Source organism: Drosophila nasuta, chromosome 2R, assembly GCF_023558535.2.
Source record: "Drosophila nasuta strain 15112-1781.00 chromosome 2R, ASM2355853v1, whole genome shotgun sequence".
Taxonomy (NCBI): Eukaryota; Metazoa; Arthropoda; class Insecta; order Diptera; family Drosophilidae; genus Drosophila; species Drosophila nasuta.
In genome coordinates this window covers 6,846,002-6,859,736 of record NC_083456.1, presented here as the reverse complement: position 1 = coordinate 6,859,736, position 13,735 = coordinate 6,846,002, and the positions used below count along the sequence as shown (strand labels likewise).

Below are 13,735 nucleotides of genomic sequence, written 5' to 3'. Positions count from 1 at the left end.
ATAGCGCTTAATTATAACCCGAATAAGCAAACAATGTGGCATGCAGCTTGTGGCTGACAACAGATATCGTATCGTTTAATTATATTTAATGCAGTTCACCGATCGATACAAACAACAATGCCAGCGAATTAGTTTGTTTCAGTAATTAGCCTCAAATTTTATAAATGGTATTCTTCAATATTCTATGATTATATCGATAGATAAAGGGATTTAGAATGTACTTTTATTTTTTAAGTGAGGAATCCTTACAAACTGTAATATCAGAAATAATAAAATGTACATTACAAGCCCAACTGTATATCTTAATATGAGGAAATCATCTATGAAGAATGCTTTGGCTGACAATCTGGTATATTTTACACTATATATACTAATATTAATGTTGGTATATTTTACTACTACAAGATATACTAATCTTGAATGAAGTACCACATCAATATACCTAATGTACCTTTTGGCATACTTTTTAAAAGTATTTTTTAGAATATTATCTTGGTATATTTTGAGAATAATACTGTATTTTGCTTTTATTCAAAATGGGTAGCGGGTATCTCATAGTCGAGCACACTCGAGTGTAGCTTTCTTACTTGTTTAACCAATTATGCACTCCAATTTTCTTAAGGGAATTTTTTAATGACTATTTAATCTTAATTATTAGTATTAAATAAAAATGGCACAACAATTTTTTGGTGTCTGAAATTTCATCAGCCAGCCAATTTTCCCTCAAGATATATGCAAAACAAAAGTTTAAATAATGTAATTATAGCGCTGAGACTAAATTGTATTATCTGATCAATTTATTTTGTTGAAATAAACGTAATGATATTTGAGACATACTATTGTGCAAATTGTCACCCAATTATTTGAAATTAGCTTACATTTAGAAAAAAAATGTAACAAGTAATTTTACATTATCACCGAAACCAGTGCAGTTATTTTATATATTGAAAAGATCATTTAGCTTAGCTGTTCAAATTGAAATACCTCTTGTAATTAAAATTAGTAAATACTAAATACTTAAAAGGAAACACCTCATTTTGCGTGTTCACAATATATTTCCAGCTCGTTCAACTGGGACTGCAGGCAGCCTTAGTCAGAGCCATAGTATCATATTTATCTAAAGGTCGACCTACTTCATTAACCGTACCCCAATAGGGGTGTGACCCGTTATCTATCTTTATGTTTGCGGCCATAACTCGAAACTAAGCGAACAGAACAGAACAGCGAGAAGACGCCTCAATGCCACAGGTTCCCCCAACCGACGGCAAAAATGTTCAATTAACGCAGCCACGCGCCAAGCCAACAACAACAACAGCAACAGCAACGACAACAACAAGTTAGAGCAAAAATAAATAATGATTATTGGCGGATTACCGAAGATCCAATACACTTGTGGCTTACAGCTGTTGTTGTCTCTTTCGCGAGTGTTACACGCGCCGTGGGCGAGTTGTAATGCTCGCGCGGGAAGAGTATAGCATGCATATAGAGGCAAGGCCAAAGCGAAAAATTTTATCATAAAGAGCAACAAAACGCTTACATAACATATTCTCACACTTGCGCTCACGCACACGTGCAACCGCACAAACACACACACTTTCACACGTATATGCATGCATATACTTTGCGTGGGTGTTGTATCAGTCAGTGTTTGTCTGTCTGCCTGTCTGTTGAAGTGAACAAGACAAAAGATGGAGGCGTCAAAAACAGCTGTTTGCAATTAAACGAAGAGTTTAAGTAAAAATGTCGAATACAATAATTAAGAATTCTTTGTGTATCGCATAAATATTCCTTGTGATGCGCTTAAAAGCCAGATGGAAAAATCTGATGAATAACTGCCACTCTAATCGAATCTGGCGCAATATTATGCACAGTGCACAAAATCTAAAGGCATAATTAATTGCATTGCAGTGCGCTGATTGTCTGTCCTATTAGAAGCTCGCTCTTCTTGGTCCTTTCCTTCTATCTCTGCCATCAGCCATGTGGCAAGCATTTGCGTAGGCGGCCACAAGGAATTTACATAGACATCGCCCAACAATTGGGGAATACTCCATGCGCTTGGCCTTCCTTATCGCTCCATTTCTTTCTGTCCTTTTGCCTGTCGTCGTATTACATCGCACTCTCTCTCACTCGCACTCGCTCTCTCTCTCTGGCTGTCTCTTTTATCGCACTTAACATTGAAAACTGAAAACAAGCCCCCAAGTGGGACAAAAAGGCCTATCAGCAAAAACAGCAACAACAACAGCAACAAAAAGAAAAAGCAAAAGAAAAAAGAAACAACAACAGCAACATTAACAGTTGCTGCTTTTCTCAGCGAGAGTGCGCAGCACGCTACAACAACAATCACCTAAACTCAAAGGCAACAACAACGGTGCAGCGAAGAGAGAGGGACAGAGAATTGTTGTCTACACGTATAAAACATGTACATTACGAGTGGGCGCGAGCGTGCGAGTGTGCGTGTATGCGTGCGTGTGTGTGTGCACATGTCGAATGTTGATAGTGAAAGTTCTTGTAACAGCAACAACTACAACTGACAGCAGCTTGTGGTTTTGAAGTTTACAGCGCTCTGTTAGCGACATCAACAGCTGTTACAGTGCCTAACAGTAGGCAACACTTTCAACAGAAATTGTGAACAGATGCTAGTGTCGATACTTTTACAATATAAATAATACAAATAGAAGGCTTTTTCTGTTTCTTAAATGGATTTATATGTATATGTGGAATTCCCCACTAGCGTTGTGTGCACCATGTTTTAATCATGGCTTGCGATAACATTGCCATAACAGCAACAGCCAAAGAGAGCGCACTTGCCCTTGTCAACGGACAGCCCGGCCAATCTATGATGCCTTCTCTCTCTCTCTCTCTCTCTCTCTCTCGCAGTCTGCTTGACTCTCTTTTGTCTCGGACGTACGTAAATACCTTGAGCGCAGTACGTCGTGAACAGTAGAGCGTGCAAGTTTGGACGGATTCAAATCGGTAGAATAAAGAAAATATAAAGCGGATAAAGAAAAAAGAAAAGAAAATACTATTACAAAAACACAATCTTAGACAAACGAGAGACGCCAGCAAAATGGCATAAAATTTGCCCAACTCGCCAAATAAAAAAAGAAACAAATACAGCAAAAAATTAAGTAAAACATTTCGCATACATCGATGCAAGCGGTTTAGCTGTACGTTACATAAATCTCCGCGTGTGTATTTGTAAGTGCGCGCGTGTCTATGTGTGTGCCAGTGTGTGTGTGTGTGCGTATGGCGCGTGACTATGTATGTATGTGTGATGAACCATAACAACAATTTGCTATTGTTTCGGTAAAAATTGTCAAGTGTCAATTAAAACAATTTAGCAAGTATATTACGCATACGCCGCGTAAGCAGCCGCACTTTAAAGAGCAGCTTAATAACATACAACAACAACAACAATATCAGCAGCAACAACTAGAAACTACAAGAACATCAACCATTAAACAATGTAAGGCAAATTCTTAAATTAATTATTTACATTCAAATGCGTTTGCTTTTATTTTCGTTTGACATTGAAAACTGCGCGTCTGCTCCATTTAGGTTTCAGTTAATTTCGCTTCATCAGCTGCAGCATGTGTAACAATTTCCCAGCGTTACATTTTCCACAACATTTATTGATTATCGGCCCGTAAAACATTTGCCCAGCCGGACGCAATCGTCTCCTACCCAAAAAAAACCAAACGTTGTACACGTACTTTCAGCACTTCCGCGCCTTTTCCTCCACGCCCACGCCCTCGACTACGCCACGCCTCCTTCGCCACCTTCTCTTTGCATCATTCTCTTGACCATTTTCGTTGCTCGGCCTTTTGGTTGACTCAATTGCCTGTTAAATTTAATAGCCCTACACTTTTCGCGTTGTGTTTTTGCTTTCTTTAATTTAGTTAATTTCTTTCAGCTATCTCTCTTTTGGCCTAATACAATTTCTTTTATTATTGCAACTTCTGTGACATTCCTAATCCATATCCATCTTAACTATCATTTCTTTCTGCTATTGCTTTTGCCTTAACCTTTCTGTGTTGGTTTTGTTTTTTTGCTTTTGTTTTTGCATGAACTCATGTTTATTTGTCTAACAGTTGATTGATTTGAGCCAACAGACAGTCGGGACACATCTGAGCACTAATATGAAATTGTGTTTGTACAAACTGCCCCAGCAATTGGTTATTATCATCCATCAGCTGCAGCTGAAACTCTAGCTTAACTCTATATTACTTTTTGCGCTTAGTTTTTCGATGCGTTACACACTGTTTTTTTTTTAATTAAACTTCTTCAACGTTTCTCAGCCAGTTAATTATAAGTTGGAACTGCAAGATGAGATTACTATGCCATAAAGTTTCAGCTTTTTTTTATATATATATTTTTTAGCGCTACTCTTGCAGTGGTTATTGACTTATATACATAGTTATTTTAGTGTATACACGACCATAATATATATTCTGTAATACTGTTTTGCTAAAGATAAAATGTAGCCGGGTTTTAGATTTATAAACAAAGACTGTTAAATGTTGAAATAATTCCTTATCATTATCATGAGTTGATTTATTTCGTGCAATGATGACTATAAATAAATTAAATATATATATTTTTAAGGGGACCATTACAAGTTTTGCTCAAGCTATAGTTTTTCCTTCTACATTTATTGGGTATTTTATTTTTTGCGCTCTTAAGTATGCTACATTTTTTAATCAAAGATTTTCTAATGGCATAAAGTGACTTTGTCGTTTAAGTTCACAATAGTATATTCAAAATTGTATTTTTATGCTGTGCAAATTGTTTATATTATATTGGTATATTCAGATATTTGATTTTAGTCCAAAAAAAGTTATGAAGTGGCATAAATATCAGCTTACTTCGAATATATTGGCATAAAGAGGAATGTGGAAATAGCTGCTTATAAACTTCAGTATATTAGCTTACCTATATATTTCTATATATCATATATTTCTATATTTCATATATGTATATTTATATATATTATATATATATATTTCAACCAACTAACAATTATTTTACATTTTTGTTTAAGTAGTATACTTTTCTTTCAGAATATACTTAACTAAAAATGCTTTCCATCTTGCTTTTAAGTAACAATTTAGAATCTCAATGCATTCGGTCTTCCATTCAAACATGTGGCATCATTAGAAGTTATGGTATGCATGATCTTGGCAAGAAATTGTCTACACCCTCTATTGTAATGATGCCCTTCCCCATGACTTTGCCTGATGGCTTTTATATGCTGACTGAGACTGCGACTGCGACTGTTGTGTTGTGTTGCGTTCTTTTATTTTAGATTACAAGCAGCTGCTTATTATTTTGTATTTTTATTTGTGCTACCAAAATTCGTTGTTGCTCTGCTCTGCACTGGTCTGGTCTCCTCCTTGCTCCTCCGCTAGTCGGCTCTTGGGCACATTTCCTGGGCCCCAGTAAAACGCATGTCCTTCTGGCCTGTTTTTCCTGCTGTTTTCCTGCTACACGCTTTGTTGGTCTGCCATTGTTGTTACGTGTATTGTTTGTTTGTTTGCTGGTATACGCATAAATGTATGTGTCGCTGTGTGTGTGTGTGTGTGTGTCGCTGTGTCTGAGTGTGCGTGTGCTCAGAAACGAGTGAAGACAAAGTCGCCGTCATTTCCAGGACATTTTGCTGGCTGGCGCTGTCGCCGTTTCATTTGTTGTGCCGTTTATTGCTTTTGGCATTGCCCAGCCTACACCGCCTGCTGGCTGCTGTATGTCTTATTGTTGTTGTTGTTGTTGCTGTCGCTGCTGCTGCAGGATTTAGGCTTGAAGTATTTTAGCCATTTGCTGGTCAGCCATCATCAGTCAGAGGACAGGACAAAAGTGGCATTTGCTTTTGTCGATGTGTAGGCTCTTAACTTGAAGATGGATTTCCATTGCCCTCTTCCTAATGCCATTTACCGACTAAATGCTGCAGGATATTACTTCTACTTCTACAGATAGTTTCATTCAACTGCAACAATATCCATTTCACATCCAACGAAGAAATAAAACAAGTCGACTACTAGCTTGATGAGTCTCTTGGCGTTCGAAGTTTATTTATACACTTGCATTAAATAAAGAAATGTAATGAAATGACTTTATGAAATACACAATATTGTTCAGCAAAATGGTAAATGGGGCAAACACAAAATATGTCTCAAATAAAGTTATTTCGAATTGCAAAAATTCAGTCAATCAAAAATTATACACTTTATTGTTGTTTGGAAGTGTGGTAACCCAATATTAAATAATGTTGTCATCTTTTTTTTGATTCAACTTGAGATAATAACTGGCTATAAAATTACAAATTCTTAATAAATTTATAAAAAAAGGATTTGTTTGCTGTATACTGATTATTTCAAAGATTGATTGACTTACAAGATTTCGATATTATATTTCAGTTATATGAATTCTGTTTCGTGAATTTTAATTTGAATTGAATGAATTACTGAATTAGTTCTCATTTTCCTTCAACTGAACTTTGTTTTAAATGAAATATGGTCTCTTAGACTATGAAATCTCCGCACTTACTGAGAAATCTGAGTGGGGAAAATATGCACAAATGTGAATATTGCATATATTGCACTTTATTTGCGTTGTGCTTTTACTTAGAGTGGAATTTTGTTAGGGCTTTCGCTTTTATTTCCATTCCAGATAAATGTCTCCGTCCATTGTTGATTGTGTTTTCTATGTAAGTGGATGGCCATTGCATTGTAGTTTGCTGTGCGGTTTCTCATTTAAAGACTCGATGAAATAGAAAGTCATTTTTCATGTGCAGTTGCCTGAGCCTGGTCAGGAATGTTATTATTGTTGCTTTTCCTCTTTGTTGGCTTCCTCGTAGAACGGCTCCCAGGTACTAAGCTTTAAATAAAAGCAAGTAAAAACACTTCAGACTGTGAGATACCATTTTCATTAAAACCATATCCTTAAAATATACCAAAAATATACTAATATACCAAAACCCATGATCTATATTTATTCCAATTATCTTCTAAATAAATATTGTGACTTATGGATAATAAACTGTAAAAAATAAAACAAAAATAAAGTGGTTTAAAATGGAATTAAAGTTCATCTAGAAAATATCGATGGGACGTTAGCGAATGACCCGTTTATATTTACAGATTTTCTTCTATATAAAGACTATTATGAATTATGGATAAGCGTTTATCGCTTGCTGGCATCATTCTCGTATGCAAACATGTGCAATTTTAATGAAGCGCTGCCTTAAAGTTTTCAAAAGTGCTTAGAAGTTTTTGTATTTTCAGAGAGATAGAGAGAAAGGAAGGAAGGGAAAAAAGTTTGCCCAAATTGTGGGAGCTAACTCGCAGCGTTTCATTTGATTTGCTTGCTTTTGGGTAAATGCTTTTGATGTTTGGCCAACAACTTGGCGACAGATACTAAAAAAGATGCCAGCATACTGTGTGTTCACAAAAATTTGAATAAGAAGGACCATTTAACTTGGCAAATGGAATAAGAAAAAAGGTTGTTGATATTTGTGCAAGTAAATAAACACACTGCAAAATGTCCGGCTGAAGGCTAACTCAATTATAATGCATAAGTTTGTTTTTGTTAATGTTTGCATTGTGTAGAGAAAGCCAATAATCAATTTTTCTAGTATGTTTACTTAGTTAACAGAGCTGTAACAGCGTTAACAGAGAGCGCTGCTCACAAGCTGTAACAGCTGCTGTTAAGTTTGCATGGTGCGCATGTACAGCGAAAGAGCGATAACAGCAACAAAGGCAAAGGGAAAGGCAAAGGCAAAAGCAACAACAACAACAATTGCAGACAGCTGCTCAGCTGTTTTTAGTTGCGTTGCGTGCTTTGTCCTTGACAAGGTTTTGTTTTTTCAACTTTCAACCTCACATGCGATATAAGTGTGTGCGAGAGCGAGAGAGTGTGTGAGTGTGGCAAATGGGAGAGCGATTTTAGTGACTGAGAGAGAGGCGCGCAGTATGGCCATTTTATGCGCTGTATTCATTCAGTGAATGAAAAAGAAAAAGCAAAAGTATTTTTTTTTGTTTTGTGCTGCCCCAAGAAGGAAACATTTTGCGTGGGCGTACCAAGTGTCCTCTGTATCTATGTATGTAAGTGTGTCTGTGTCTATTATGTCCATGTCTTGGTGTGTCTTCCGTTCGCGTGCGATTTGCGCATAAGTTTTGTACACCATCCGAAATTGTTTGATAGTTGATAGTTGACAGGCCAGCGAAACCCACAGGACTTTCACTTTCGGCCATTAATTGCGGCATTGTAGACCACGAACTTTTTGAGGAACCAAATGGGAAAGGGAATGCCACTGACTCTCGCTTTGCTTTTATCGCTTGGCCCAGGACACAGACAGACAGCAAACAGACACACAAACACACACTGTGGGAATTTCAATTGAATAACTTGCAGCCCACACAGATCGCACCTTTAATTGTCGCCATTTTGTGCTGGAAATTTTCATTTAACTGCCGCGCACGTGTCCCGACAAGCCAACGTCTTAGCCCAAACAGCCAGCCCCATAATATTTTATGTCCCTCTGGTATTTGTTTTAAGTGCTCCTCTTTCTTCACTTTCTCCTTCTCCTTTTTCTCTTCAGCTTCCTCTTCTTCTTCTTCTTCTTCTTCTTCTTCTTCTTCTTCTTCTACCGCTGCTGCTGCTGCGTGTATGTTAATTAAAACGTTGATAAATTGTTGACTTGCCCGTTTTGACAACCAGCAACTGACAGTTATAGATGTTTGTATGTGTGTGTGTGTGGTGTGTGCATGTGTGTGTGCTTTTACAGGTGTGCGTCTATGTGAGCTAATTAACTTTCTTGTATTTATAGTCGACCCTCAAGTTGGCCAGTAAAGTTCACAGTCTTCGCTCATTTTGAGCTTAAAAACTTTGACACTAATTTGAAATATTTGACTAATCTCCTATGAGCAAAACATACTTCTATACAAATTTGTGAAGATTAGAAGTATGATAGCGTAGATAGTTTAAATATAATTATATTATTTAAATCAACAGCTGCTGAAACCTTGAATTTAAACAATAAATAATGTAATACAATTGAATTACATATAAATAAAGAAATTTTCTTCCTATAACTTAAGACCGTATAGTATTGGTACTAAAATTTGTTTGAATTTGTTTAAGAAAATATATAAATTACCAGTTCTATATGAATTTACTATTTATTATATATTCTAATAAGTTCAATTTTAACTACATAAGCTCAAGGTGTATGGATCATACATAAGTAATGCAAATATTAGATATATAATAAATACATATATAAAATATCCTTTCTAATTGTATATACTATTTATTTATTTATCTTTCAATTAATCCGATTTAAGCTGCATATATTTTTTGATCATAATAAATATAAATCTTAAAAATATGGACTTATTATTATATATACAACGTGGAAATAAATACTTACAACAATTTTTTAACCATCCAACTCCCCAAAATAATATATTTTTCATTGATTGTACGTATACATATCTACATATGGTTCTTTTCAAATGTTTTAAAGCATCATTCTAATATACTTTACATTGTATTAGCATAGTATTGTATTGTATAGCATTACAATAGCAGGAAAAGAAATAATTTTGTATTTTTTTATTAGCGACTGTAATTTTTAGTGGTCTTTACATTATTGCTCAGTAAAATGAAAAAATGTGTTAACCCTTTTTGGGAACATTTCAAAATTAAATTTTATTAATAATTATTGATTTTGCAGTAATCTACGGCTCAGGCGGTTTAAATGATGATCTTTATGAAGATCATGCAAATAATAATTCTAAATTACATTTTTTTTTCATCAGAAAAATAAACGTATAACCACGAAAAAATCCATGACAAGTACGACCGAGAGAAATTTAACCATGCTTTATTTATTTGGCAATTAAGTTATGGTGGTCAAATTTTATTTTCATTGCTACACAAATATGTTCAATTTTAAAGAAAATTCTTAGGAGTTTAATGAAAAATAATGTTAGCAATAACCCATTCGGTTTAGCACAAATTATACGCTAAACATAAGTCTTAAGGGGCGCTATTCTGATGATGCGCAGAATATGTATGTTTTATTGTCTGAATGACAACAATTGCTGATGCAATCTATTATAGTAAGAATCAGGTACAAAGATGCCTACCATTAGCTGGGACTCGTTTTTAAAAAAGTACATCTCTCAAACGTTTGAGGGGAGGATGGGCCTTGTATACATCCTCCTGATCGTTTCTGTTTCTACCCTGTGGGTAGCGGGTATTAAAATAATAAGTACATTTTCTAACAATATGTTATTTGTATATTCTCTTATAAATGAGGTTCTTCGATGTCTTTAGTTAGAATTGGTTGTGACGATAAAACAATTTCCATTCTGGCTGATGTTGTGGACCTGATGTGGCATTTTTATTTTGGTATTTCCAATACGAAGTCTAAAATCAAAATAATTATTGTATTATACTCAACATTTTCCCTTCAATAAAAACGCTCACCGATTAGCCAACGCTTTCAACACATCTCTTTTCAAAATTGTTGCTACAAATAAAGTGATACCTTGACAACAAGTAATCATATTATTAAACTTCATTGATATGTCGAAGATAGTATATCCAAAATAAGAAATGATTTCAAATATCCAGAAAACGCCCATAATGACAAAGAGCCGGAAAAATGTTCCAAAACTAACGTAAAAAAAAAGTGAGTGGTATAATTAAGAACAACACAAAGAGGGTACTTAGTCAGAGTCCTCAAATTTCGTTGACGCTCCGATTGGGTTAGTTGACGTCTATTGGTCCTATTTCGAAAGAATATCTTAGAGGCGGTAATAATAAATAATTTTGTGTTCAATGTTAAGTAAATGCTAATTGGACCATAATAGTAGATTATCGACGACCAAGTTGCGACTATATAATAGAAGAAAAAATGTAAAGATTAAACAAATTTTAAATAAGTATCTTACCATCAATCCAACATAAATATTTTCCGACATTAGGTGACCAGCTTGAATTTCCAATTACAAAATCAACAAAAAGTGTTAACAAAAGTTGTACTGCTGCAACGCCCCAAGCAAAGATATTATACTTGTAAAGTTTTGACCCGTGACTTATCCCAATGTTGTTAAATGTTTTCCATAAATCGTAGTTTATAATTAAAAGCCAGAGAAACGTGGATATAACAAAGTAATAACCAATATATCCTAAAAAATACAAGAGTATATTAAATTAAGGAACAAATTTTTAATTTCAATCATACCTGTTCGCAGGCACAATACTTTTTGATGTAGGTTGATCCAATCACATCTTACAATAACAAGAAGTATAGAACTTAGGGTCAAACAACTGAAGTAGCATATACAGCATTTAAAATAATCTCCTTTAAAATTCGGTAAAATCAAATACACAATTATGACCATAAGTAAGAAGAATATCGATACCAATTGCACTGCAAAATAATTAAATAAGTTGAGTTATATTATAATAGACTCCAATGATAATTTCGGAAAAGTCATATATTTCGCGAGTTCCACAGTTCCACACAAATTTAGAGTGACCGTTTTCGTAAACCTTTGGACACACCACTCAATCATTTGCTTATTAAATAAATGCATTATTACAAAAAAAAAATACCCGCTACCCATAGGGTAGAAGGGTATTATAACTTTGTGCCGACAGGAAATATATGTAACAGGTAGAAGAAGGCATCTCCGACCTTATAAAATATTATATATGTATTCTTGATCAGCGTCAACATCCGAGACGATCTAGCCATGTCCGTCTGTTTGTCTGTCCATATGAAACACTGGATCTGAGAGACTATAAGAGATAGAGCTATAATTTTTATTTCGACAGCATTTGTTATGTTTCCACGCAGATTAAATTGGTTTCAAATTTGTGCCACGCCCACTTACGCCCCCGTAAATCAACACAAATCGAATAACAAGCGTAATTATATACAATAATAACTATAGTAATTGTGATTCCTGAAAATTTGGTTGCGATCAATAAAAATTGTGGAAGTTATTAAAGAAATACTTTTATATGGGCAAAAACGCCTACTTACTACTAGGGGTCTTAGCTGCTTTGGCTGACAATATATTTTAAATGTGGCACTATATATACAAAAAATGCCATTTGGTACATTTTTAATATTTTTGTACTATTTTTTGTATATTTTGAGAATAATACCGCAAATACTGCTTTTATTCAAAATGGGTAGCGGGTATCTCACAGTCGAGCACACTCGACTGTAGCTTTCTTAGCGCTAAGCACTAACACGTGTATCTACAGTGGTGGTATAATGAAGTAGTTCATTATTGCAATTTATCCGATTAAATACGAAATATAATGTTCAGTGTTAGTGAAAAAATCAGACTATTCTAGACTTATGATCAAACTTAATATTTCTCAACTATTTTGTGGATAGGACAGTAACAGCAAAGTCACAACTACTTGGTCATTATATAATATTTACTTACGGTAAGCGTTAGAACGGTCTGGAGGTTTAACGCAATGATACGGCACAAGCTTGTAGAGACCTTGACATTTTCGGGGCTGGAAACAATAATCCTGTTTTGTAAGTAGTGCGCTGTCAAAATGTCTGAGAAGTTTGCCATTCTGATGATAAATTTAAGTAATTAAATATATAATATATGTTTGTATTTAGTAAACTAAAACATACTTCATATAAAGTCCAGGCGTGGTCTGGATTATCAGGTTCAAGATATTTATGATCATGACAAGGTACAGGAAGATGTTGTTGCACTATGAACTCCAAGTCATTTATATCTTTTGTTAGTGTTTCATTATATGTAATGTTTAATAACATATTATAATGTATATTTTTGTCAATATCTTCGCAAGTTCGTTTACCTTTTAAAAGCAATTGTTTTGGATAACAGCAAAAACGTATGCACGTTTTTAAATGACATACACAACCCCTTATATGCTTGGGCACTGTTTCGTAATCGCCATTAAATAAAATTTGGTAATCGTATTCCCGCGTTTTTTCTTTTGGTATCAATACATCTTCGTACTGATATGATCCATTATCAAATTTAATGCTGTTTGTAAGGTCAACGGTATCGAAATAATCACATCCTTGGAATATGTAAAATATGCCAAATATAAGAAATACTCTTAAATGATTCTTCATAGTCTAGAAGATAAATTTGATATTAAAAATGTTAAATTTTTATATTGCACATTCTGACCATAATTAATGTTACATTAACAAATACGTAATTCCATTTACATAATTCTAATTAATCGAAGAGGAAATAGAAATAAATATAGAAATTTTAAGTATTCTGGCACCAGTGCTATTCTTGAACTGGTATAATAAACTGAATAGAAATTATTTATTGGATACATTTTGTGATTACTCTTATCGTTTATAAACTTCTTATCGTTTATAACATAATTATTCTACATAAGCATACATATGACATTCTTAATGTGTGTATATACATATGTAGTACATATTATGTACTCAAAAGCCTGCTGATAAGTAAGAACCTAAGTCCCAAATCGTTTTAAAACAATCCAGATTTGTGGATCTTGTCAATACATTTTTATATTAAACTTTAAAATTCAATTTCAATAACATAATGGTAATGAAAGCTTCACAAAGTCCAAAACAATTATAAATTTTATGCAATCAAACCAAGTGCAAGCATTTTTGTTGATTGGTGATAATGCTATTCTTATTTCACCAAAAAATGTTGCAAAAATTGTTACTTTT

The 13,735-nt window shown here is 34.3% G+C and overlaps 2 protein-coding genes and 1 long non-coding RNA gene across 4 annotated transcripts in view; 1 reads left to right on the top strand and 2 right to left on the bottom strand.

Moving 5' to 3' along the window:
• LOC132784624 (stromal cell-derived factor 2) overlaps window positions 1-13,735 on the top strand; it is a 28,883-nt gene that overhangs the window by 4,590 nt on the left and 10,558 nt on the right. The gene's annotated exons all lie outside the window — the stretch shown is intronic.
• LOC132786013 (uncharacterized) lies at window positions 6,220-8,923 on the bottom strand. 2 transcript variants are annotated; one of them, XR_009632392.1, is made up of 4 exons: window positions 8,423-8,923; window positions 6,618-6,870; window positions 6,388-6,548; window positions 6,220-6,302 (listed from the first exon to the last, which is right to left on the bottom strand). It is a non-coding gene; the product is annotated as an uncharacterized LOC132786013 (long non-coding RNA). The 2 variants fall into 2 exon arrangements; XR_009632393.1 differs by having other exon boundaries at window positions 6,618-6,865.
• On the bottom strand, window positions 10,024-13,147 carry LOC132783973 (probable G-protein coupled receptor Mth-like 11). The gene is made up of 8 exons (XM_060789309.1): window positions 12,865-13,147; window positions 12,674-12,780; window positions 12,471-12,609; window positions 11,249-11,437; window positions 10,956-11,192; window positions 10,731-10,899; window positions 10,489-10,677; window positions 10,024-10,428 (listed from the first exon to the last, which is right to left on the bottom strand). Exons 1-8 carry the CDS (start codon window positions 13,145-13,147, stop codon window positions 10,332-10,334), a joined length of 1,410 nt encoding a protein of 469 aa, XP_060645292.1. The 3' UTR covers window positions 10,024-10,331.

Coding starts and splice junctions, on each gene's coding strand:
- LOC132783973 (XM_060789309.1), bottom strand. CDS start 13,147: ATGAAGAATCATTTAAGAGTATTTCTTATATTTGGCATATTTTACATA. Junction 12,610..12,673: donor ACGCCTGGACTTTATATGAA/GTATGTTTTAGT, acceptor ATTTATCATCAG/AATGGCAAACTTCTCAGACA. Junction 11,438..12,470: donor AGACCGTTCTAACGCTTACC/GTAAGTAAATAT, acceptor ATTATTTTGCAG/TGCAATTGGTATCGATATTC.